The sequence below is a fragment of the Rhamphochromis sp. 'chilingali' genome (assembly GCF_963969265.1).
Source record: "Rhamphochromis sp. 'chilingali' genome assembly, chromosome: 21".
NCBI lineage: Eukaryota > Metazoa > Chordata > Actinopteri > Cichliformes > Cichlidae > Rhamphochromis > Rhamphochromis sp. 'chilingali'.
In genome coordinates, this window is record NC_137949.1 from 24,214,759 (window position 1) to 24,237,335 (window position 22,577).

The window sequence follows — 22,577 nt, forward strand, 5'->3', positions numbered from 1 at the left end:
GAAGTTAAATGTCCTAATTAATCTGTTCGTGCTGCATGAATACCTCCCTGAACGCAGATGCGTGCACACACACTGGTTTTTGGCTAATTACTCTTCTGTGGTAATTGAGGTAGATGTAGTCTCTGGATGTAGGCTGAGGAAGTTTCGGTAGGTGGGGGCATATTTGATGTGGTAGGGGCCTGCTGAATTTTGCATGCCGGCTCCTTTACACGAGTGAAAAATTCAGAGTGACACCCATAAAACGTACCCACATTTTTACCGTTTGCCAGTCTTTATTTACTTATTTGTGTACATTTATCTACTGTTAATTTTCTGTTGAAGCTGCAAAGAACATATACACATATTTTTGTTTATTGTGTGTCAGCAGTTTCAGCTGCTTACCGTGAAACCACAAAGTCTATTTTCAGTTGTGTTTGGAAACATTTGTCACATTTCATTCAGAGTTCTTTCATATTGTGTTTCCTCTCCATCTACAATGTCAATTATGTTAAACAGACTTAAAGCAATGTTTGTTATTTAACTTGTATTCAATGTAATTAAACTGAAGCTTTAAACAAGCAGAGCAATTTTCTCTTTTGTCCAGCACGGGTGGCCCAGTCTGACTTTGACTCAGCCTGACCTCTCAGCTCTTCATCAAAAGGGCCAAACAAAGTTCAGCTCTTTGTTTTTAGACATTCATGCTCCTGTAAGAAGATTATTCAAATTCTACCGCCTGCCTCAACACACTCCTCCCTTTGATACTAATTGGCAGCGTCAGATTCACTTCCCTCCTGATGCCTCACGGTCCACTTTGACAATTCTCAAAATCCAATGCAAATCCTATCGTGGGCTTGTGCATGACAATCTTCTACAATATTGACTGTCACTCACAATTAGGGGAATGAGGCAAGGGGTTAGTGCTCACCAGCAACCTGAGGCTAGCGCAGTCAACTCCCCAAACGTACCTCGCCGAATCTGATCAGTGAGAATAATGTCCCAGCAAATATCCCAGGGGTGAGCCACTTACCTTAACTGGAAAGAGGAGATGTTTAACAACCATCCAGCTGATAGTTTGTCTGTTCAGACATGGTTTGGGTATCGTACGTGCCGCAGTAAATGTTGCTCAGAAGTGAATGTGACTGAACGGCCAGCATTAATTTAAACAGATCTTGCAAGTAAGAGACCCCTGTTGCTAACTCTGACTTTAGTGAATGATGGACCAATTTGATCCATCTGGCAACTAATAAGCGTAATCTATTATTATTAGTAATGCATTTCTGTGTAAAACATGGAACATAGCCAACTAAAAACAGACTTGTGCTCCTTCCCCCGCCTCCTGCTTCTTTTATGTCACTCCAAAAGAATTGCCTAAAAGCTTTCATAAAAGCATTCCATTACTCGTCTTTCATTGTAATGAGAAAATTTTTTTGATATTTTCCAACTGAGAAACATTCTTTGTCTTAATGAATTGATTGCTGTAGTAAAAGACTGAAATTTCTTATATCTTAATTAGATGATGTAAATTGCGTCTAAAACAAATGACAGCTAAATTTTCATTAGATCCCTGACAAACAAGACAGCAAAACAAAACAATTAAAGAGAAGAACTTTGATACAGCTACGCTCACTAATAACACGATAAGATTACTCTACAGTTCATATCACAGTGAATTCAACCTGTAAACACATGTCTGTCAGGTATGAAACAACATGAAACATTATTAAAAAAAAGGGCATAAATTAAATTAGTGTTTTTTTTTCTTTATGGCTTGCGGCTTTAACCTAAACTGATGCCATATTATATATCAACATACAATACACCAACAGGCCCTCAAGAGGCCCCCAGCTTTGACATTATAAAGGTTAACTAATTCTTTAAATCAAGTCACATCTAAATCTGTCAGCTTACCAGGCCAAGCCGGCGTTCAGTCAGCCTGCCATTTCAGAAAGCTGAAGCAGAGAGACATGACAAGCTGAGCAGACAGATGAATAGACGAATAGAATTTGAAGGTCCAGCATCCATCAAATGCCAATCCATAATGCCATTCCCTATACCTCCACCAGTACCAAGCCTCAATGTGGAGACCTACTGTAATTAAGTCCTGCAGGGGCAGAGCGTTCTGTCAGCAGCCATGTGCTGTCTTTCAAACCAGTGGACATTTGTCAAAAGAATAAACTGATCCCAGTACAGCTGGACATTGATTAGTTTAGAGCCCTGACTGACTACCCTAGATTCACATGGTTAGCATTACTATATATGTATATTATATATACATATATATACTATATATATTTACTATAATTGTTAAAGAAAGGTAACAGAAACCTTTTTTATTTTTCCAGTTGTTTCCATTTTTTCCCCCTCAACTCATTATCTTAAAAATAGCTGAGCTTCACATAGCTGACTGGATTCTCTGGTCATGATTATGATCTAATATTCTGATATCCATTCCCCCCAACTTCCAATCCCTTTGTATTGTTAAATCCCTCTTTTATTCACTAATTCATTTCCGTGGAATGGAATGTATGAGAAGGTTTCTCCACAAGAGCTCTTTGGTCGCTGTTCTCGCCCTGTCCCTGTTGCCAACACTCACCAAGAAAAAAAGTGTCATTAAGATGGCATCACCATGGTGCTGGTGAGAGGAGGGGTGGGACTGCATGCTTGCTCACAGCAAGGGGGTAATTGTATCAATATGTAAAACTCCCTATCTGTACTGAAGAGACGTTAATACATTTTTGATCAAATTAAGCCATTGTAGCGTGGAGGAGGAGTAGACACATTGAGAGACCACGCAGGGGTCGTACGAAGCTCCGTGCACAGCTCTGAACAAACTCTTCTCATTGTTTTCTCAAATTGCTTTGGATATGAACGATCATTAGAGGAATGAAAGATTAGATTGCTTTCCAGAGGCAACATCGCATGCACACAGCTGACATCAATTTCATGTCTCGATGAGACTCCATTGAGGAAATCAAACACTGCTGGCATGTTAAAAGCAAACCTGACTCTGTAGGTTGCATCTCAGGACTCCAAACTGAACTTCGGTGACACACTGGAGAGATTTGCCATCAAGCTCTGAATGAATGGCTAATCCACACATGTTTTCACTCATAGACGGATTTGGCTGCAACATCAAGGACGGTGTGGAGGAGATGGACACTATCCTTGTTGACAGTACCTTGACAAGTGTAATCCTATATAATACACACTGGGTAAACACAACACCAAGCCAACCGTGCAACCACAGCCCACACTTCCTTTTCTCTCCCTTTGAATTCTAGATTCTTTCTGGGTTTGAAACAATATGAAAGAAGTTTGAGTTTTAACTTTACAAACAAGTGCAAAAATGAATATGCACTCCCCACTATGAAAGAGATACATATTTACATGTATACACAACACAAGTCATACAAACAATCACATGCATACGCACATGTGCATCTCTATATAAACAAAAGACAAAAGAGACGGACAAGCACAATTTTAATTGCCTTTCAAGAGCGCACAATTACAAAGCATACGAATCACCAGGAAGGTTTGTCAATCATCAGATTAATCCTTGATTATCCTTCTTTAATCTAATGCTTACTTTTCTACAGTAATGTTTCCTATTTTTTGCTTGGTCCAAGCCAAAAACTTACTTTATCATTTGGAAACCAATAATTTCTGTGAATAACAGGGCTGAAATGTAAATACTTATTAATAAGTAAATAGAAGAAATAGTTTCCCTTTTGGGGATATTTTTCTAGACTTACTCTGAGGGCCTGGCTGTAGGGTCCGATATTGGCTGGGGCCCAGTGGGACAGACTCTGGACGTGCAGAGCTTCTTTCTGATTGAAGCAGCCCTCTGCCAGGGGCTCGGTCCAGTCATGGAGGAGACAGTCCATCTGCAGCAGCTGGCCAGCAGGTAGAGGCACCTGGACACACACCCTACACAAAAACAAGAAGAAAACTGGATGATTGCTGTACTAAAAATAAATAAAATAAACACAGAATAAGAATGAGCTGTAAATGCAGGTTTGAGCAGCGTAAATATTGAAGATGTTTTACACTTACCTGGCTGGAGGGTTGATGTCAAAGTGTTTCTTATAGACTGCATTGAGTTCAACAAAATCTTCCATGTTTTTTACGTACAGGTGAACCAGAACAATGTCCTTCATCTTCCAGCCCCTGCTGTCCAACTCCCCTATAGACAGTAAATACATTGGAAGTGATAATAATATATTATAAATAAATTACACTAGCCTAACATTATTACTGCTTGGTTAAAATATGCATTTTTACAAAAGGCTTTTGTGTGCAATATACAATAAAACAACAGTACAGTACAGTCCAAATAAAATCCAAATGCAAAGGTCTGTGGCAAATGAAAGTGTCTCGCTAAGCACCATTACAGTGAGGTCATTAAGTTTCTGGACAGAATGAAAATGAGATTTTTTATTTTATTTTATGGATATTTTTTAATGTTGTCTTATTACACCACCACAGTGAATTCTACAGCAAATGATAAATATGTTTCAGAGGTTTACCAAAACTTTTTCATTAACTGTTTGGGAATTTCAGCCATTTTTACACATAATCCATTATAGAAAGTATTTACATGATTGACTGACAAGCAGTTTCATGGTCATATGAGACCTGTTCTCTCCTTATTTCATGACAAATTAAGCCGATAAGAGATGTTGTGTTGATCAAATATTGAACATTTGGTATCTTTTTACTGGGATACTTAATATGAGGTCCAAAGAGATATCAACGCATGTGAAGCAGGTCATGATTAGGCTGAAAAACAAAAATAAACCTACAAGAAATACGATTTTTCTTTGCAAGAGCTCAGTCCCACTAGAGTAAAAATAGGACAATAGAAAACCACTTTTGGTCACCAGTTCACCTGGTGGGAGACAACCTGTCTCAGTCTAACTCAGACTGACTGCAATCATTCTCAAACAGATAGGCAAAGGTTAAAGTCAGTCTGCGCTGATGAGTTCTGCTCCATCAAATGATGAAACACACAAACATGAGTTACTAAGGTTTGTGGCTGGTAGTTTACTGCAAATTGCACTAAATTTAACACATTATTTTGCCACTGATATGTATGCAATAATTGCTGATAGGAGTGCTCATTTATTTGTAATCAGTGGGAGAGATGTTATCAGAACAAGTGTATAATTGGCACTTGTGGATGGCTCAAAGCTCTGAGTGCAACTTTGGCACTGTCTGTCCGGCTGATGTTTACTCAGTCCTCACTCTGTTTCAAGTTGCCTCCCTGTATATTCCTACTCTAAGATAATAATAGGAGTTTACTGAAAGAGAGCAGAGCTGAACATAACTTAATGGTGCAACTTAACTTTAATATTTAATATGAAGTAAGTGTCAAAAGGCAACAGCCGAAAATCGCTTCAGTTTAAAGAATTAAAAAACTACAGTAGATTCCTAAGAAAACAGTGCGCTTTGATGATGGCTTTCCTGCAGCATGTCACTTTTTTATTTATTTCTTTTTCTAAACACATCACAGGGCTTACAGGGAGTGAAGCATATATTTACTGAAATAAACAGCAGACTTTCAGACTTTGAGAGTTAATAAATATGTAAAAATGACTGGACTCTGTAACATGTTTATGGCATCATGAACCACAAGTTCTAACTGTCAACGAAGGAGTGAACGATGTTTAGGTTTGGGTTGATCTTATCACTCAGGAGTTTGGCTTCTCCTTTCTACTGGCCCATTTCTTCAGAAACACAATCATACCAAAGCTTTCTCACTGTAGGATCTGAGATAGCAGCCCCAGTGCACAGCTCCCACTCAGTTTCACACAGAGCGGAAAAACCTGGAGGGATCTGGGACAATAACAATATTTTCATTTACACGTGGAAACCTTGGTTTCTGACAGTATCTAATATCTCATATTTAAATGGAAAAATATGGAGAAAAACACAGAGAAAAAATCTTGCGCTCCACCTGACTGTCAGCCCTCAGGACGGCACACAGTACACAGCAATTTGTAACACAAGAATTAACCCTTACAAACCGTGTCTTGTTTGCTTGTTTATAAATGCATAAATTATAAATGTTACCCATCTGACCCAGTGAATGACCAAGATTGGGTGGGTGGCATGCCGTGTGCCACATTATTGCAAAAAGATTGCATATAATTTCCATCTTGACCCTGTTGAAAACTGATAGGAGACTGCTTTATCGCCATTTTATCCCAGTTTTGTTGTTGTCTTGACATAATAGAGCTGGTCTCCATTATTTCAAAGGCATTGACTGCACATGGTCGCCACCTGGTCTCCAACAACTGTTTTCCTAATTGTCACAAACTAGTCAGCAAGACTGGAAATTTCCTTTCAGACAATAAATAATAAACATGTCAGCCATATGAATGAGCCCCCTAAACCATGTTACATAAAAAACACAACAACCTTACTAATTTGAACCTAGTGATAAATGTGTCACTTTCAACACAGCACAACCCTGAACTGCATCCACTAGTGTTAATGGACAGGTTTGAACAAGATTCGCATTTTCAGCTATATTTACCAAAAGCCTGAGATTTTTTTGTTTTACTTTTCTGAATCAATTCGGCATAAAGCTACACCTACTGCATACTTACTCAATATTCATGTCATTTTAATTCTGTCACTTTAGTATTTAAAAGGTGGATAGATTAGAAATGTTTTCTGACATTGAAATCTATTGCTTTAAAGTGGTAATGGTGGACCTCTTCTGTAAAGTGCAGTCTAGCACAGTATGCACACACGATGTAGGCTTTGGATGCAAACGCAGGCACAAGGGCTCAAAGCAAAGCCTTTCTCACTACAATCATTTGAAAGAGCTTCAAGTTTGTTTTTCCTTTGCCGACACTAGCGTCTCAGACTACTTCGCCCTCATACAAAGAGGTTGTTCATTAAATATTAACTTGTTTAATATTGTCTCTGCACTGTGAAGGCTGTTCAGCCAAGCACCACGATAAACATTAAATATGCTTTTCATCTTTCGCTCCTCTTTCCCCATCAAAAAAAGAGAAGGAGAAAAAAAGACTGTGATACACTGTAAAAGCCTACACTTTCAAACTTCTGCAGGGAAAAAAAAAGATAACCCACCCAACACGCCTGCACACTGCGTGTGTGTAAAAAGCTTTAGTTTTCGTTAATTTGCAATGCTTGTCCTTGCTTGGTGGCCAGCATGCGATCCTGTTCTTGTCATGGACAGAGTCTTTGACGCATGCTTTGCCTGCTGCCTTGACGAGCACTTCTAAGTAAGAATGACTTGTCAAACTCTGCTACTTCTCCTGGTGTGTGTTTAGCTAACCCAGCGAGGAGAAAGAAAGACACTCAGGGGACAAAATTCTCTCCATGTGTTTCTTTTCATTGTTTTTTTTCTTTCATTTTTTTGTTTTGGTGGGTGGGTGTGGAGGGTGGGTGTAAAGTGAGCAGTGCAGCACAGTAAGCCCGCCATATTTTTTTTGTTTTTTACTGAACAGCTTACATTACCTCTGCACAAAAGAATTATATTCTACCCCCCTCGACCATATCAAAGATGTCATTTTTATTTGATTGAAGAACACATAACTCATTCAAGTATAGTTTACTTTTGTGTGTTATGTGCTTTTGCGATTTCAGGGAGGCAAAAAAGAATTTTCTAGCAGACCCTTGTGATTTTCCAGAGAGCTCAACACTTTTAATACTTTCCCTTACTTTGCAGCTGGATGAAAGCTACCGATGTCTGGCCCTGGATCCCAGAGTCTTGGCTCTGCAGGCCATTGATGCCACAGATCCACTGATAACCTCCGGAACTTCTTAAAGAGCAAGATGGAGAGACGTCTGCATGAAGAGATACGAGATGAAGAGAAAATGTTAGTTTACTTTTTAAAGTATTTTTTCTCTGTTCATAACTTTGAGAAACCCCAAAATGAGAGATCAATCTGTTTGTTTATTCATTTATAACTATTTAAATATTGCTTAAGAGACAAACTGTGCATAAACGGTTTATGTCAGAGGAATTATTAAGTCAGAGACTGCCACAAAATGACAGGTCTTGTCAAACAATCATTCAGAAATACTAGCATTAAGATGCTGGCCACATGACACAGATTCAGCCCGCTTACACCACACAAAGATATCATCTGGCACACCAAGACATAAATATAGACTCATGCATGCATATCAGTGCATGCGATTCTCCCAATAAATGAATCTCACCGTGGCCCCACTGACAACTAAGGTCACAGTTTGATGAAAATTCGTGCTGGTTGTCTTCAGCTTGATCAGCATATTCCACCTCCTCAGTCATCTTGTCAATGGCATTTTGGCAAGGACAACTACCATGGGGCAAAGCTCTCGCCACCACATCCTGCAATAAAGCACCACAGGGAATAAATCAGGCCAAATGCCCAGCAAAGAGCAAGGAGCCTTCTGCAAAGACAGACAAAACGCTGTATAATTAGCCAATCTTTTCAAATACCCCACCAAGTGGGCTGTGTGCGTCAGTCTTTCATGACAAGGACCCAGACACGCATAACTTCAAGGTGAATGAATATGAAACAACATGCTAACATATTCGCGGTTCGGGCGAATAGGGAGTGGTGTTTTCTGATACTGTAGATTCAATCACGCTGGCTGTCAGTCAAAACTCATGACTGGATGGGTGAGACATGTTCTGGATTTCATCTGTTTACTTATACTTTCCCTCTGCACTCTGCTACTCCTTTAAATAACAAATCATTACCATTCTCTAAGGCATACATATTACCTGCCAAATCCTGCTGGGGCGTCACATATTTAAATACATATTTCATATCTTCACAACGCCCCCCTCACCATGCCCAACACTCATTCACCCCCTCATCGGCTGTCAACCGCATTAGGCAATATGATAATCAAATTAATTATACTTCAGCCCCTCTCTCCTGGCCAGCATGAAAAATAGCTTGACTAGCATTAACGGAGGGCAAATGATGGTGGTCCATCCCCACCCCCTGAGCTTGGTGCGGTTTCCTCTAGTGCTGGTGTCACCGCAGATCTGTCACCCTGACGAGAAAAGCTTCAGAAGGCTGAACCAGGGCAGGTTCTCCCCTGGTTGCCCCCGCCCCCTCCGCTCCCACTCGTGCAGGCCCTGGTTCTCCGTGCTCTTCCCCCAGCAACCTAGGGGGGGCTAGAGGGGCTCTGAGAGGCTGTGAATGTGTCTGTGTGTTGGGGGTTGGAGTGTGGGGAGTTAAAAATTATATAGCTGTAGGGAGTGAGGCTGCAGGGTCACAGAAGATGTGGGACAGGGGTATGTTTTCTGTCCATAACAGTCCCATCCCCCCATCCAGCATCAAGATATACTTACATACATATATAAATACAAACACAAACGCACTCTATTGCACATAAAAACCCACAATGAAACTCACATAGAAATCACATGCTCCACCCTGGAGACATGTTAATCCCACAGTGCAACTTTGAGCTCACAGCACCGTTACACAAGGAGCATTTGCTTTCAGCAGGAACACCAATAAGCCAATAGGTTTCTTATTGAACTACACAACCTAAAATAGCATAATTAAAAAGTAAACATAAATGAAGGCAATGTCTCGATCAGAACTTTCTGGGAATTATTTAAGGATTCTAAAGTTGTCCGCTCTTGCAGACAAAGTAAAATGTTTGCAAATCTTCAAGCCTGTGAGGCCCTCCGCAGCTTCTAATTTACCAAAAGCCAATTTCTACTCCCCCCCACCCCCATCCACAACCCTTGCTTATGTCCGCTTAGCCAGCTACCTGAATGCAAAGTGCCTTAATGTGAGCAGACATGTTTATTAAGCTGGGCCTAGTTTCAGGCTGCAGTGAATATTGCAGACGTCAAAGTAGGCCATGTGGGGCTAGAGGAGAGAGAGAGTGAGGGATGAAGGGAAAGACCGAGAGCAAAAGTTTGTAAGAGAGAGAGCGCCGGAGCAAGAGAGAGGCCCTCTGGAGGTCGATCTGAACCCTGCCCTGCAGTGCTGTGTTTCTCCTCAACAAAGTTATCAGACACCAAAGGGTTTTGTTCTTGTATTTGTTTTGCCCTGAGAGCAGTTTTAAAGCAATCAATCCCGAAGCGACTCAAACTTTTGCTTGTAAAATTATCGATTCGGCATTGAACGCCATTGATCTCATTTGCGAAACAAGTTATAACTCATGGAAGTTTGACTCACGGTGTCTTTGCTCTCCGTGTGCATTTTAGTGAAGCGCAGGTAGCCAACCGGTGCAAAGGCATCTGCTGAGTGGATCACCGTCTCCGCCCCATCACTGCACAAACGCACAATGAACGTCCATATATATTTGGGGAAAGAACACACATGCTGCAAAAGTGTCAGACACAGTTTATAATGCTTTACTCACATAACGATCTTCTTTTTGAAGAGTGGACAATCAAGGGTGAAGGTTTCATATTCACCTCCTTCCCCACATATATGGACTCCATACTTCTGGGAGAGCTACTCAGGGAGAGAAAAACTTTCAGTTTATAATTTTTTAATCTCAATTCAATCCCAAATTTTCAATAGAACACTGGATTTTAAAATGTATAAATTGCTGAATGAAAAAATATATTTATATTAAATCATAAATCATATTTTATATATATATATATATATATATATATATATATATATATATATATATATATATATATATATATATATATATATATATATATATCATCAAGACAATACATCATTTTAACTACATGATTTCATATTGTTTCATAGCCAACTTTGAAATGAACGTCAGGTAATGTCCTGGAGATAAGAGGCTGAAAGTGTGGTGGAGTATCTGCCATCCAATTACCTGTTTCAAGTAGGGCTCCATGTCAGCCAGAGGTTTTCCTAAGTGCTTCTCTGGATCCAGGCCTGGCACACATGTGGGAAGAGACACATATGAATGTACACAAAGCAATACACAAAGACAGAAATACAAACACAAACACCATTGCAAACAGACAAACGTATGCACAGACAGAGAACGAGAGAGAGAGCGCGGTCGGATCAGCAACACAACACAGTGATTGAAGATGACAGGCAGGGAGGTTTACGGGCAGTCGCACAAACACACATGTAAACCTGCGCCCTGGATCTATTTGTTTGACTTTGCAAGTAGTGTACACAGATCTCTCTGGGTAAGGGCAACAGTTTTCAGTTGCTGGCCACAGACCCCCCCGCCTCCGCCCCAATCCTTCGCCCACAACCCCCCACCCCAACAAGTTCCCTTTGAGAACATAAACTCTGGAAAGAGATCTTGTTTATTTGGCTTTCCCCTCCCCTTCCCCTGAAATGGTGCATGGAAGTGACTCACAGGAATGGGAGCGAAAAGAAGAAAGGGAAGAGAAGGGTGGTGGAGAGTTTTGTATGCATATCCAGTGGTGCCACGCTTTTAAAATACAGGCTGACTGGCCCTCAGTCCCCAGACACAAAAACAAGTAAATCCAACTAGCAGCCCGCTTCCCCTTTTGATAACATATCCAAATCCAGACCTGAGCTTAAATGAAAGATTAGTGCGTTGATAGCTCTAATTTAGGAACACTCTACATATTAGTAGGAATAAAAGGCTGAAAACAGCGAGGAGTTTACTCAGCTTGTTGAGAATTGCAGGGTTTTACTACTTTGTGACACTGAGTCCTGATTTTGTGCTCTACAGGCTCTTTCCTGAGGGCACTAAGCAGAACTCCATCTCACCCTGTCACTCCTTTCACAAAGAAAGTGCAGCCAATGATTTCCTGCTGCACATTCTTTGCTGTTCCAACAAAACACAAAGCTTTGAGTACCAGGTGCTCTCTACAAAGAATAGAACAATAAAAACATAACAGGACACGAATGTAAAATGCTATATTTTAAGAAAGCCAAGTCATGCTTGCATCTTTAGAGCAAAACACCTGACTGTTTTACAGAAATACGATGACCGCTAGTGAAGTCTCTCCTTATTCTTCATCATTTTTCTTTGCCCTTTCTGTGGTTGCCTATTAACTGATCGACATAATCATTATCAAATAACTGATGAGTAACATGACAACGATGTCATCGCCATAAAAAAAAGCTGCTGACCCAAATTATTTCTCTCAAAATCTAATATAGCTCCACTACTCCTAGACATCAGGTGATCCTGTTCATTGGCATGTTCATGTGTTTAATTAAAGGAACTAAGTTAATCGAAATGTGAGAATCTCTCTTCTCTCATGGCCTGACAGCCTCAAAGGTTAACGTGTCATCAACGGGCCCCCATGGGGAGCAATGGATGGGAGACGTGAGGGAAGGCAGAGGTGATGTGAAGGAAGGACGTCGCATCCCATCCCAGTTCATCTTAATCCCAGCTGTGTCTCTCCTCCGGGCCCCGGTGGTCCGGCACTACAGGGAGAGATGGAGGGCCACAACAGTGGGAGGGACGGAGGGCCATAACAGTGAGAAGGCGGGAGGGAAGGAGGGTGGAGAAAGTGTGGAGAGAGAATGAGCAGACCCTTATTCTCTTCCCAGGGGATCTGTGGTCTTAATTAGTGTGAGAATATCTAATCTCAACATCCTCTCATCTTAACCCTGCCACAAAGGTAATAAGGAGAGATGAAAAAAAAGCATTAAAATTCAATCCAATTTAAATATCCTCTTTAATTAGTCATGCCTTTTAACAAATTTTAATAATTGGCTCCAAATTGCTGAGGGGATGCCGCATTTTTTAATACGTTCATTAACCTCCTCACTCTTAAATAATATATCATACATGATTTGATATTTACAAGGAAAGAAGAGGATGACGGAAACCAGGAAGACAGGAGTGAGTGATAAAACGATACAAAGACAACACTAATGCGGAGGCATTTCTCCCAAGACCACTTAGCACTTGTATGAGTGTTCTCTTAATTGACGTTTCTGACTGACTTAAGGTTACTCAAACCAACTGGAAATGAGAGTAGATGCAGTGAGCTTGTACTTGGAACATACATTCTTTGCAAAGTGTTTGAGTAGCCGCCAGTGTGAGCCTTTAGCAATCTAACATCACTCATTTACATGATCTTCACATCTCTGTCTCCTCTGAACCTGTTTTACAACTTGACCTAAACCCAATTACCTAACCTCATTATGCCACATTAAACCCAAATAAGCCCACCAGAAGCTGCCATTAGTCTGTCGCCAGAGACAGCAAGATCGCACTTTGTAGAGAGAGGAGCTTTCCTAAGAGAGACTGAGAGGAATAGCTCTCCTTTAAAAGGGCTTTTTACCTCGTATTATCCTATAAAACTCCAATTAAATTCAGTGAACTTTAAAACCAGGGAGTCCAGTAATGAGGGAGAGCATTTCTTTTCAAGAACAGTGCCGACATTTAGGGTTTGAAATTAAGGAGGAAGAAAAAGTTTACCAGGAAACCGAGAGTCATTTATACAATTATGTTTTTATACCGAGGTTTAAAAAATAGTCTTTAAAAACAATCTAAAAATATAAAAACACATATAAAACACTAAAACTGCAAGCTGTAGGAGAAGTTAACCGATAAATAATAATAAAAAATGTTTTAAAGCATAGACGTGTTCTCGAAAAAATAAATCCATCTGATCTCTACAGAAAATCTTAGAAGTCACTGAATGAAATTATTTCTTTTAATGTTGTACTAATTCCTTTAAACGATCGCGATTGGGTTTTCCCATCTCGAAAAGGTTGATTCATGTAAACCCACAGCAGTGAGTTACCTATTTAATTGAAAGTGACTGTGATTTTGCTTACTGAGCCTAATGCCAAATTAAAAACTGGGAGATTCTAGATACTGTCTGAGCTGAGCTGAGCTGAGCTGAGCTGAGCGCAGTATCGCAGGCATCCGCAGGTTGTCTTAAGATCTGGCAGCTGACAGCTCAGCTTTAATCCTTGCCTTCAGAGAGAAAAGGCAGAGAAAATTGGATTCATGATGTGTAACATTTTAGCCTTTAAATGGATGAAATAAGCATCTCCTCCCTAGTAGGTGAGCTGCACCAGCCTTTAAACAATGCACTCAAAGACCCCCGCCAAAACAATAGCTGTTCACTATCACCTAATCTTCGCAAGACAGACAGAGGAATACAAAACAGAGAGGAAGAAAGGAGAAGAGGGAAGTAGCACGGTACAAAGGATGATAAGATTAAGGTTATATGTGAAATTTGTCAAGCTCTTATCTGAAATTCAGTGTCTGTGTCACGGTCCTGGGTCTTATGACCCAGTGATTTGAGTTTCAGTTCTTTTGATGTTCATAGTGTATGTTTAAGCTTATCAGGTTTCCTAAGTTTATTTGTTATCATGCCTAAGTGTTTCTAGTTCTTATTATTTCCCCCTCGTGTTCCAACTATGTTAAATCTCCCTTGCCCTTCGTGTGTTTCATGTCTGTTGTCTTATGTTGTTATGTCTGCCTCTCATGTTCCTGTTTCATTTTGGAGAGATCTCGTGTTTTTATATTATGGATTATGTTTTGAGTCCTTTGTGGTACTGTTTCGTGTTTCCCTAGATCTCAGTTATGGTTATCTTAGGTTTTGCTCTTTGGCTTCGTCATATGGCTTCCCTGTGTTCCATGTTATGTCCACTGTGATGTTTTTGTACCATATTTCAGGTTCCTATATTCTGTCTCCCCAGTTGCTGTTAAGTTTGCATGTTTAGAATTCAGTCAGTGTGTTTCCTGTTTTACTTTGAAGGTCCATGTCTCATGTGAGTGTTTCTAGTTTTGCTTCCCTTGCCTCGTCCTGCTTTATTACCCTCAGCTGTTCCTCCATGTGTTCCCACTTCCCCTAATCACCTCCTGTGTATTTAAGTCCTCTGTTTTCAGTGTGTGATTGTCAGGTCGTCTGTTGTCCACGCCATGTTTCCTATGCCATGCTTCCAAGTTTCTTGTCTAGGTTTTTCTTATTGTTTGTTTAGATTTCCCAGTTTAGGTTTGTGTTAATTTTGCTTCAGTTTGCCTTGCCCTTTGTTTGTACCTTTTTTTCCAGCCATATTAAACATCTCGCTTTTTGTTAACATTCAAGTTTTGTTCCCTGTTCCTTGGAGTCTGCATTTTGGGTCCTTTTTCAATTCATACAGTCTGCCCTCGCCAGACTGTGACAGTCTGTTAGCAAAATAATGGGCAGCATGAACCGCGTAGCAATCACATCAAGATGAAATCTTTCCAGTCCAACAAATGATAGAGAAGAAACTGGGGACCAAAATGAACCTGTAGAAAATATTTTTCAGATCTAGAGTGAAACTGAACAATGTGTAATTTAAAAAACAAACAAAAAATGCAGCCTATCATTCTTAAACTATTTAAGGTAAACCTCAACCCCCAAACAGCCCAAACCATCTGCAGTAGAGAACGTCTTTTTGTTTTTAACACGTGAATTTCATAATTTTCACTGAACAGAAGAACAACAGAATCTCCAGTGCATGCCATATAATGGAAATTTAAAAAATAAATGGATTCTAATAACTGACAGCAAAGTAAAATTAGTACAGTTATCTTGGAACATTTTAATGGATGAAATTAAAAGAGCTGGAAAAGTTTATTTAAGAATTCACCAATGAACTTATTCCTCATTTAGTCATTTTTTCCAGCACATTCTCTGATTGGTTGCTTCTCTTTCTGATTTGTACTAGTACACTCAGGATATTTCAATTACTATAATTGAACAGTGGATCTGAATATGCAACTTGACTGGAAACAAAAGGTATACATACAGTATTTCCTCGATTAGGTCGAAAGGTAAAAATCCACAAAGTAGAAACCATATGTTTATTCCATTATTTTTAATAATTAATTAATTAGTGATTAATTTTGAGTCATAAAAATCCTCCCCCACACTCTTATAAACCTTCCCACTGTCTTTGAAAACCCTGTTATAACTCTGTTATTAATTTTCTAGGTTAGAAAATGCTTATTTTACTGCAAAAATAATTGAAATGTAAAAAAGAATTAAATACCTATAGAAACATGCAATGAAATTCCTGCAATATAAATTTACAGATGATGTCGCGAGTCCATGAAAGGTGCACCGTCCGGCGTGGGAATACTGTGTATGTATTTTTTAATTTTTTAAAATAATCTATTACCTATCTGTCTAACTAACTTCATCTTTGTTAGTTTCTAAACAGTCAAAGCAGAAAGCAGTTGAACCTGACGTGTGAGCAGTAAGCTAAACTTGCAGCCTGAAATCACATGTCTGTTATTGACTATCTACGGAAGAGGATTAGGGCCACTGGAAAAAAACAAAGAGAAAAAGTCAGAATTCTGACTTTGAAGACATCCCCACTTGTTTTGCTTTTTTTTTTTTTTCTGTCCCAGACAAAAGATGACAATGTGAAAAAAAATCATGGCGACATCTTTAGTCAGAGGCCCTCCATTGCACCATGTGTGAAGTTCAAAGTTGTCCATTATAACCACTCTGCAATCCAAGGCAAAATCCTGACAATGGCAGAAATTTAGGATGATCATCTCACAATGTGACTTGTATAACAACCCACAACTACAAAACAAAAAATAGGAATGCAGCACGAAAACACGCAACACCAGCACTGTGCCAAATGTAACAAAGCATGGAAAGCAATAGTGAAGGAATAACAACCATAGATCCTGGGCACTAATTCAGCAGGTAATGCCATCCTGCAATCTGCATCAAACCTGATCCTACAGTGTGGCTTTCTAAAGTCTCAATTTGTAATGGTGCCTTCATATATAGAAACAATACCAAGCAAAGACTCTTTTTATTTACACTATCAGATACCCTGTGGCGCCATGGTACTTCATTGTGGTACAGAAAATGTCTACAAATAACATAAGTTTGTTTAAAAAAACAAATGAAATCGGTCCGGGTTAGAGGACAGAACACTTAATTTCAGGAACAACCTGCATCTTTTTACAGGGGTTGATAATCTCATATCTGATAACAGGCTCTGTTTGGTACTGTTTCTATATCTAGATGCTTTGCCAATGTAGTTCTAATATTCAAATCAAACATACAAACCATTGAGGTCTCTGATCACCAATTGTCCTTTAAATATACATTAAACTATGATAAAGTGACGAGGTGATCAGTGACAGCAAACACGTGACATAAGTTCCCTAATTCCGAGCTTAAAGGATGTGTTCGTGTGAAGGGTAAAAGTTCATGCAGAGATAAAAGATTTTCCAACAGGCAGACCGTGATTTCACACATGCCAATTATCTCTGGAGCTGAGGACCAATTAACTGCTGAACCTGTGCCCTTATACGCACATGCACTAATCAATTGATTAACTAATTACATGAATATTTAATACTAGCTTTTAGGATTTCCAATTATCCACAGTTAGCTGCAGAGACACAGCACCAAAAACGGGAATGTGCCTCCACCTTTCAGACGAATGCTTTTTTGCTCATTAGAAGCTTTAGCTGACATTCGTAGGCTCAGATCCAGTTGAACTTATTTCCCTGCCTGCAATTTGGGATCTTCAATGACTGAATTTTTTTCCCCCACCGTCAGCACACAAAGGAACACTTCCAGAGAATTCACTAAGAGGATCATCCTGCATTTGGACACCTGTCTTTTCATTACAGGGATTTATTACTAAGAAACATAAACTTCTTTAAAAGAAGACAGAAAGAAAGAAAGAAAGAAAGAAAGAAAGAAAGAAAGAAAGAAAGAAAGAAAGAAAGAAAGAAAGAAAGAAAGAAAGAAAGAAAGAAAGAAAGAAAAGACCCCAAAAAACTCAGTTTCTTCTAGCTACAGAATATTCTAAGTTGTAGCTATCTGTGCAACTGCAAACTTAACCCTTGCCCTGTGAAAGTATTTTTCCTCTCCTCCTGGGGTTTGCACATCTTAATCCCTCCAAATCTCTTTTTTCTTGCTTTCTCTCTCACACACAAACACCAAAGGCCACCAGGTATGCCCCTCTGTCACCCAATCTCCCCCAAACAGCACACCTCACTGCACAGGCCTGCTTCCACCAAAGCTGCAATTATATGAGTGCTGCCTAAAATGCCTTGGGCTCTTGCACCCCTATTCAATTCTCTCCTTTCTAATTACCGCTGCCTTGGGACAGGTGAGAAGTCAGGGCTGATAAAATCTTTTCTTTTTACCTGTAGCCAACACACACATCCCTAAATACACACAAACACCTACAGTGGGAGGCCAAGATACACACTCATAGTCACCCGAGGTGATTTTCCTTTCTAATTATAATCTTCCAGAAAATGTTGAGAATTTGCTTTTAGAGTTAAGATGTGTTTAGAGTAAAAAGCTTGGCAGAAGCTGCAGGGTTAGAGGGTGATTGAGGTCTTTAAGGTAGGCTGTTTTGGTTACATGCTTGTCATTTTAGGAAGTTGATTGATAGCTAATATAAATGCAGACTTAGATTTTATCGAGTTACAAATGCAAATCAAGATAAGAAAAAAAATGTTGTCTGTAGTAAACACAATTATGATACTGTGAGAGAAAAATGGATTCTGACATCATCTCCACCCTGATGGGCATCTGACAAGTTAATATTATTTATTACCAATATGTCCTTTATAAAACCCATTAAAAATGAGAAATGGCTCCAGGAAATAAAGCACCAATGATGAATGGCTTGACAAGTGCATTCTATAAGAGGTTATTTGAGCAGTGTTGAAAGATATGCAGAATATCATGGACGCCTCACACAGCTCTGTGGGTCATCAGTCAGCCGTGGACCCCTTTTCGACTGATTGCTACCAAAGGTGACAACAACCACTTAACAGCACGTAAACAGTGTCTACATGATGATCTATCGCCACGAGTAGTTTGAGAGTAAAAAGAACCATTTGTAGCCATAATTATCGTTTATCACCGGCACCGTCAAAGGGGATCCAGCTGCACTGTCAAGTAGATACAGGTAGGGATCTTAACATCATATACCAGGGAAAGAAAAACTTTTTTTTCCCTTTGTCTCTCCTGTTATTCTGTAATCTGATCTTCCTATCCTCGGGCTCCAAAACAGGCATGTAGAGAGCAGGTGACACCACATTAACCTCTTCCGTCAGTGCTGAAGCAGTTGAAAAACGTAAATGAGAGGTACCAGATTTTAATCTTCGCTTCACGGACCATGTATTCTGAGCTATGCATAAGCACAGACAGAAGAGTTTCTCACATACAATGGGGACATGTGTCGCTTATTGACAGGTTGCATTCATGTACGGGGCAATCAACCGTGATTATTTCTCGACTGCCAACCTTTCCTCCACACACCCTCCTAATACAGCCGCACACTTTTCCTCAACCCTCCTCCTTCTGTGCGTCTTATCTTTTCATATTGTTCTCTGCTTCGATACTTTTGCCGCTGGCACAAGTCTTAACACCGCGGCTAAGCTGCAGATTAATGATTAGGGCATTACTCTGCTTGTCTCTCTTTTTCCCCTCTGGTTACACCTTATTTTTACTTTCCTAAAGCTCACTTATGCAAATTCTTCCTTCGGTGCCCATTCCAAACACAGCTTAACCAATATAGCACCTTGAGAGAACATAAAGAGAGTGTTCACCAGTGGGCTGAAACACAAACTCACCGAAAGCAGCAACTTTGATGAGGATCGCATGAAGGTCTGATGATATCATCTCAGAGAGCAAGGACTCTTGGTCTCGCCGCCACAGGTAGGCCAATGGCTGCAAACCAAGCCGCAAACATCTGGGAAACAGGTGAAGGGATGCAAACTGGTTAATACTGAATATTAGCCAATGTTAGAACAACTTCAAAGCCTACTTGGCTGGGCAACTCTTCATTTACGGGAAAGCTGCCACCCTGATGGGCCCACAGCACATGCTGCCACCTGCCACCGCAGCCAGCGGTTTTATTCAAGGAGAAAACACACACACGCACATATACACGCACACAAAAATCCCCCCAAAAAACTTCATCTTAAGCTGTGGCTTGTCTTTCACATAAACTCAGGTGAAACACACATATCCACAGCAGGTAACTGGAGCCAAACTGTCTGCAGACAAACGTCTACTGCTCAAGAAATGCCTGAGCTGCTTACCTATATATTTGTGTGGGAAAACAATAGCTGACTGACAGCAGGATTTGTTAATGTGAAGAGAGCCTTTGTGTTCTGCTATGTCCAGTTTATGAAAATAAAAAAAAACAAGAAAAGTAGGATAAAAGAAAAGATAAGATAAGAGTAAAAGTAATACTTGTAGGTGTCTCTCACACGAGGGAACTATTTTTTCTTTCTCGAGTAAGAGCCGTGCGTCTACCCCAAAAGGAAAATGCACTTTTAAAATGATCAAAGTCACTTGGCAATTAGGTAACCATCAGTTTCAACCATCATTTCATTTAATTTTGCTCCATAAAAACAGAACCACTTCAAAGCTAGTCTAAATAACTTGACATAAATATAATGCAGTGCATGTATGTGTGTGTGTTTAAGCAAAACTCGCCCCCAAATTTGGAGCGCAGGGAAGTAAGAATGCAGGCGATGTGCTCTTTTCTTCAGTGGACATAACAGTGTGTCTCATATAAGTTCAGGGGTGCACGTGCACGTTGAACTAGCAGTGTGTTCTGGATCGTGAGTGTGCACGTGGTCAACTTACACATTCTCCACCCGGACCCTCTGGTAATCAGAGAGAATGGCCCCTACTGACACCGCTTCGACGCCCTCCTTTTCCTGTGTGGAGCAAAAGATGGAGGAAACTTAACAACAAACATTTCTTGACTTTTCCATTATAAAGCATGTGCGATGTGCATAATGTAACAGCCATTTGATGTCACCAGTCTCTCGAGGCCAAATACCCCTTTCTCAAACTATAACGGTATCCCAAAGTGTTATCTGAACAAAACCACACACACACACAGATGTAAACACAGACACACAGAGACTGAAAGACACAAAGAAAGCAGATTCCTGACAGCTCACTCCTTTCATTGGACCGCAATCCTGTGGGGATGTTTACACTCTGGTCGTATCAAGGCCTTTACGGTCCAGCCCATATCCCCTGGAGGTTTGCGCACATGGCTCTGTGACTGAACTTGCATGTTTATGCTTAGGTTTGTGTGTGTGTGTGTGTGTACGTATGTGTGACTGGAGGCACCAGCACCACCAAAGGCAATTGCTGGACCTTATCAGTAGTCTAGTATAAGCAGGAGATGAGAGTGTCTGGCTGCAGCCTGCATCCTGTACACCCACAGCTGGAAGATGGAACCACAGTGACAACTTGAAGTATCAGCGGAACTTTGTGTCTGTGAGTGGCATGTATCTTTAATACTGCTAAGGGCTAATCTAATTGCTTTTCATATCATATTCATATTTCAGAAACAGTGAGACAACTATGCACTCGAGAGATACTGACACAGCCTTGAGATGCATTCAATCTTCTTACAGAAAAACAAGCTTGATCTGGAGTGACAAATACAAGCACACACACACACTTACACATGCACGCAAGCAAGGGCTACATGCTGACGTGCATACATACAACGAAATAAAGGCACAACCTCCGTCTCCACCTAAATGCCCCTCCCCTACTCAAACCCACCTGCAGATTCATTAGAACATTACATGGGCTGTAATTAGAATAAGAGGCAGGGGTAGAAGCAGTGGAGGGATGCACAAGTCTCCACTAAATTACCTTGTAGCCGTTATCAATTTCCCTGGCTACTGGTCCTTAAGATAAACCCCCCCACCACCACCACCACACACACACAAAGACACAAAAACACACACCCCTCCTTCTCCCTGTGGTCCCTTCCTGCAATTTTTCTCTGCCTGATAAACATGCTGATTAAAGCGAACAGCGTGTAAACCTTTGATACTTTCCTAAATGAAATCCATGCCCTGCCTGGGGCCTGATGCTGAGCTGAAACGCACTGTACCTCACACACGCAAACACACACACAGCTCCACAAAGGCGTGCCAGCTAATCAGATAAAGGATGTGCTCTGTGTGTGTGTGTGTGTGTGTGTGTGTGTGTGTGTGGCTTTGCGAATGTGTTTAGCAGAGAATGTGAGGAATAAAAGTGATGCTAAACACATACCACAAATAATTCTTTGACCTAAAGTTAAACACAAAGCGATCTTAAGAAGGCATTCAGCACTCCAGTATTGTTTTCTTTTTTTATCTCGCCAATCTGTCCCGCACTGTAATGTACATTTATAGTCAATCCCATTGCCCGGTGACAGTAATTAAGTCAGACTGATAACATTTCAGCCCAGCACAGAACAAAGGGGGCTGCAGGCAGTGCCATGTAATTCTAGGTAAGCCTCAAGGCCAGCACTCTATTCTAATGCAATGATAACCTTTTCCCTAAATGCAACTGTCACTCCCTAAAGAGGCAAATTAGGAGGTACAGAGTGGGATAAGAAGAGACACAAAGAAAGACGAAAAGATATCCAAATGAGAGTGTTGAAGAAGTGTGCTACATCAACATCAATTTGGTCCCTTGACTTTAAACTTGCCAGGACCTGACAGACTATCAGAGCATCAGAGTAACAACAAACAGCTTCGTCTCGCATTTCTGTCTCTCTGTCTCCCTCTATCTTGTTTCTCTCAGGAGCAAACTGTTGTAGGTACTTGGACCTCTGAGGGTCAACCTGACTAATTAAATGGCTTCACTTTTCTTTTCCATTCAGCCTTACAACCAGGCACACTCGCCACTAATGACAACACAAAAAAAA

At 40.4% G+C, this 22,577-nt stretch overlaps 1 protein-coding gene across 2 annotated transcripts in view; it reads right to left on the reverse strand.

The window, feature by feature from the left end:
• dph6 (diphthamine biosynthesis 6) overlaps positions 1–22,577 on the reverse strand; it is a 58,338-nt gene that overhangs the window by 23,082 nt on the left and 12,679 nt on the right. For both annotated transcript variants that reach the window (XM_080871768.1, XM_080871767.1), the window contains exons 4-12: positions 20,498–20,571; positions 19,474–19,592; positions 10,789–10,850; positions 10,342–10,436; positions 10,155–10,248; positions 8,182–8,332; positions 7,678–7,803; positions 4,036–4,165; positions 3,735–3,909 (exon numbers count right to left, since the gene is read on the reverse strand). In XM_080871768.1, the coding sequence (XP_080727894.1) occupies positions 3,735–3,909; positions 4,036–4,165; positions 7,678–7,803; positions 8,182–8,332; positions 10,155–10,248; positions 10,342–10,436; positions 10,789–10,850; positions 19,474–19,592; positions 20,498–20,571 (1,026 nt within the window). The remainder of the gene's footprint in view (positions 1–3,734; positions 3,910–4,035; positions 4,166–7,677; positions 7,804–8,181; positions 8,333–10,154; positions 10,249–10,341; positions 10,437–10,788; positions 10,851–19,473; positions 19,593–20,497; positions 20,572–22,577) is intronic.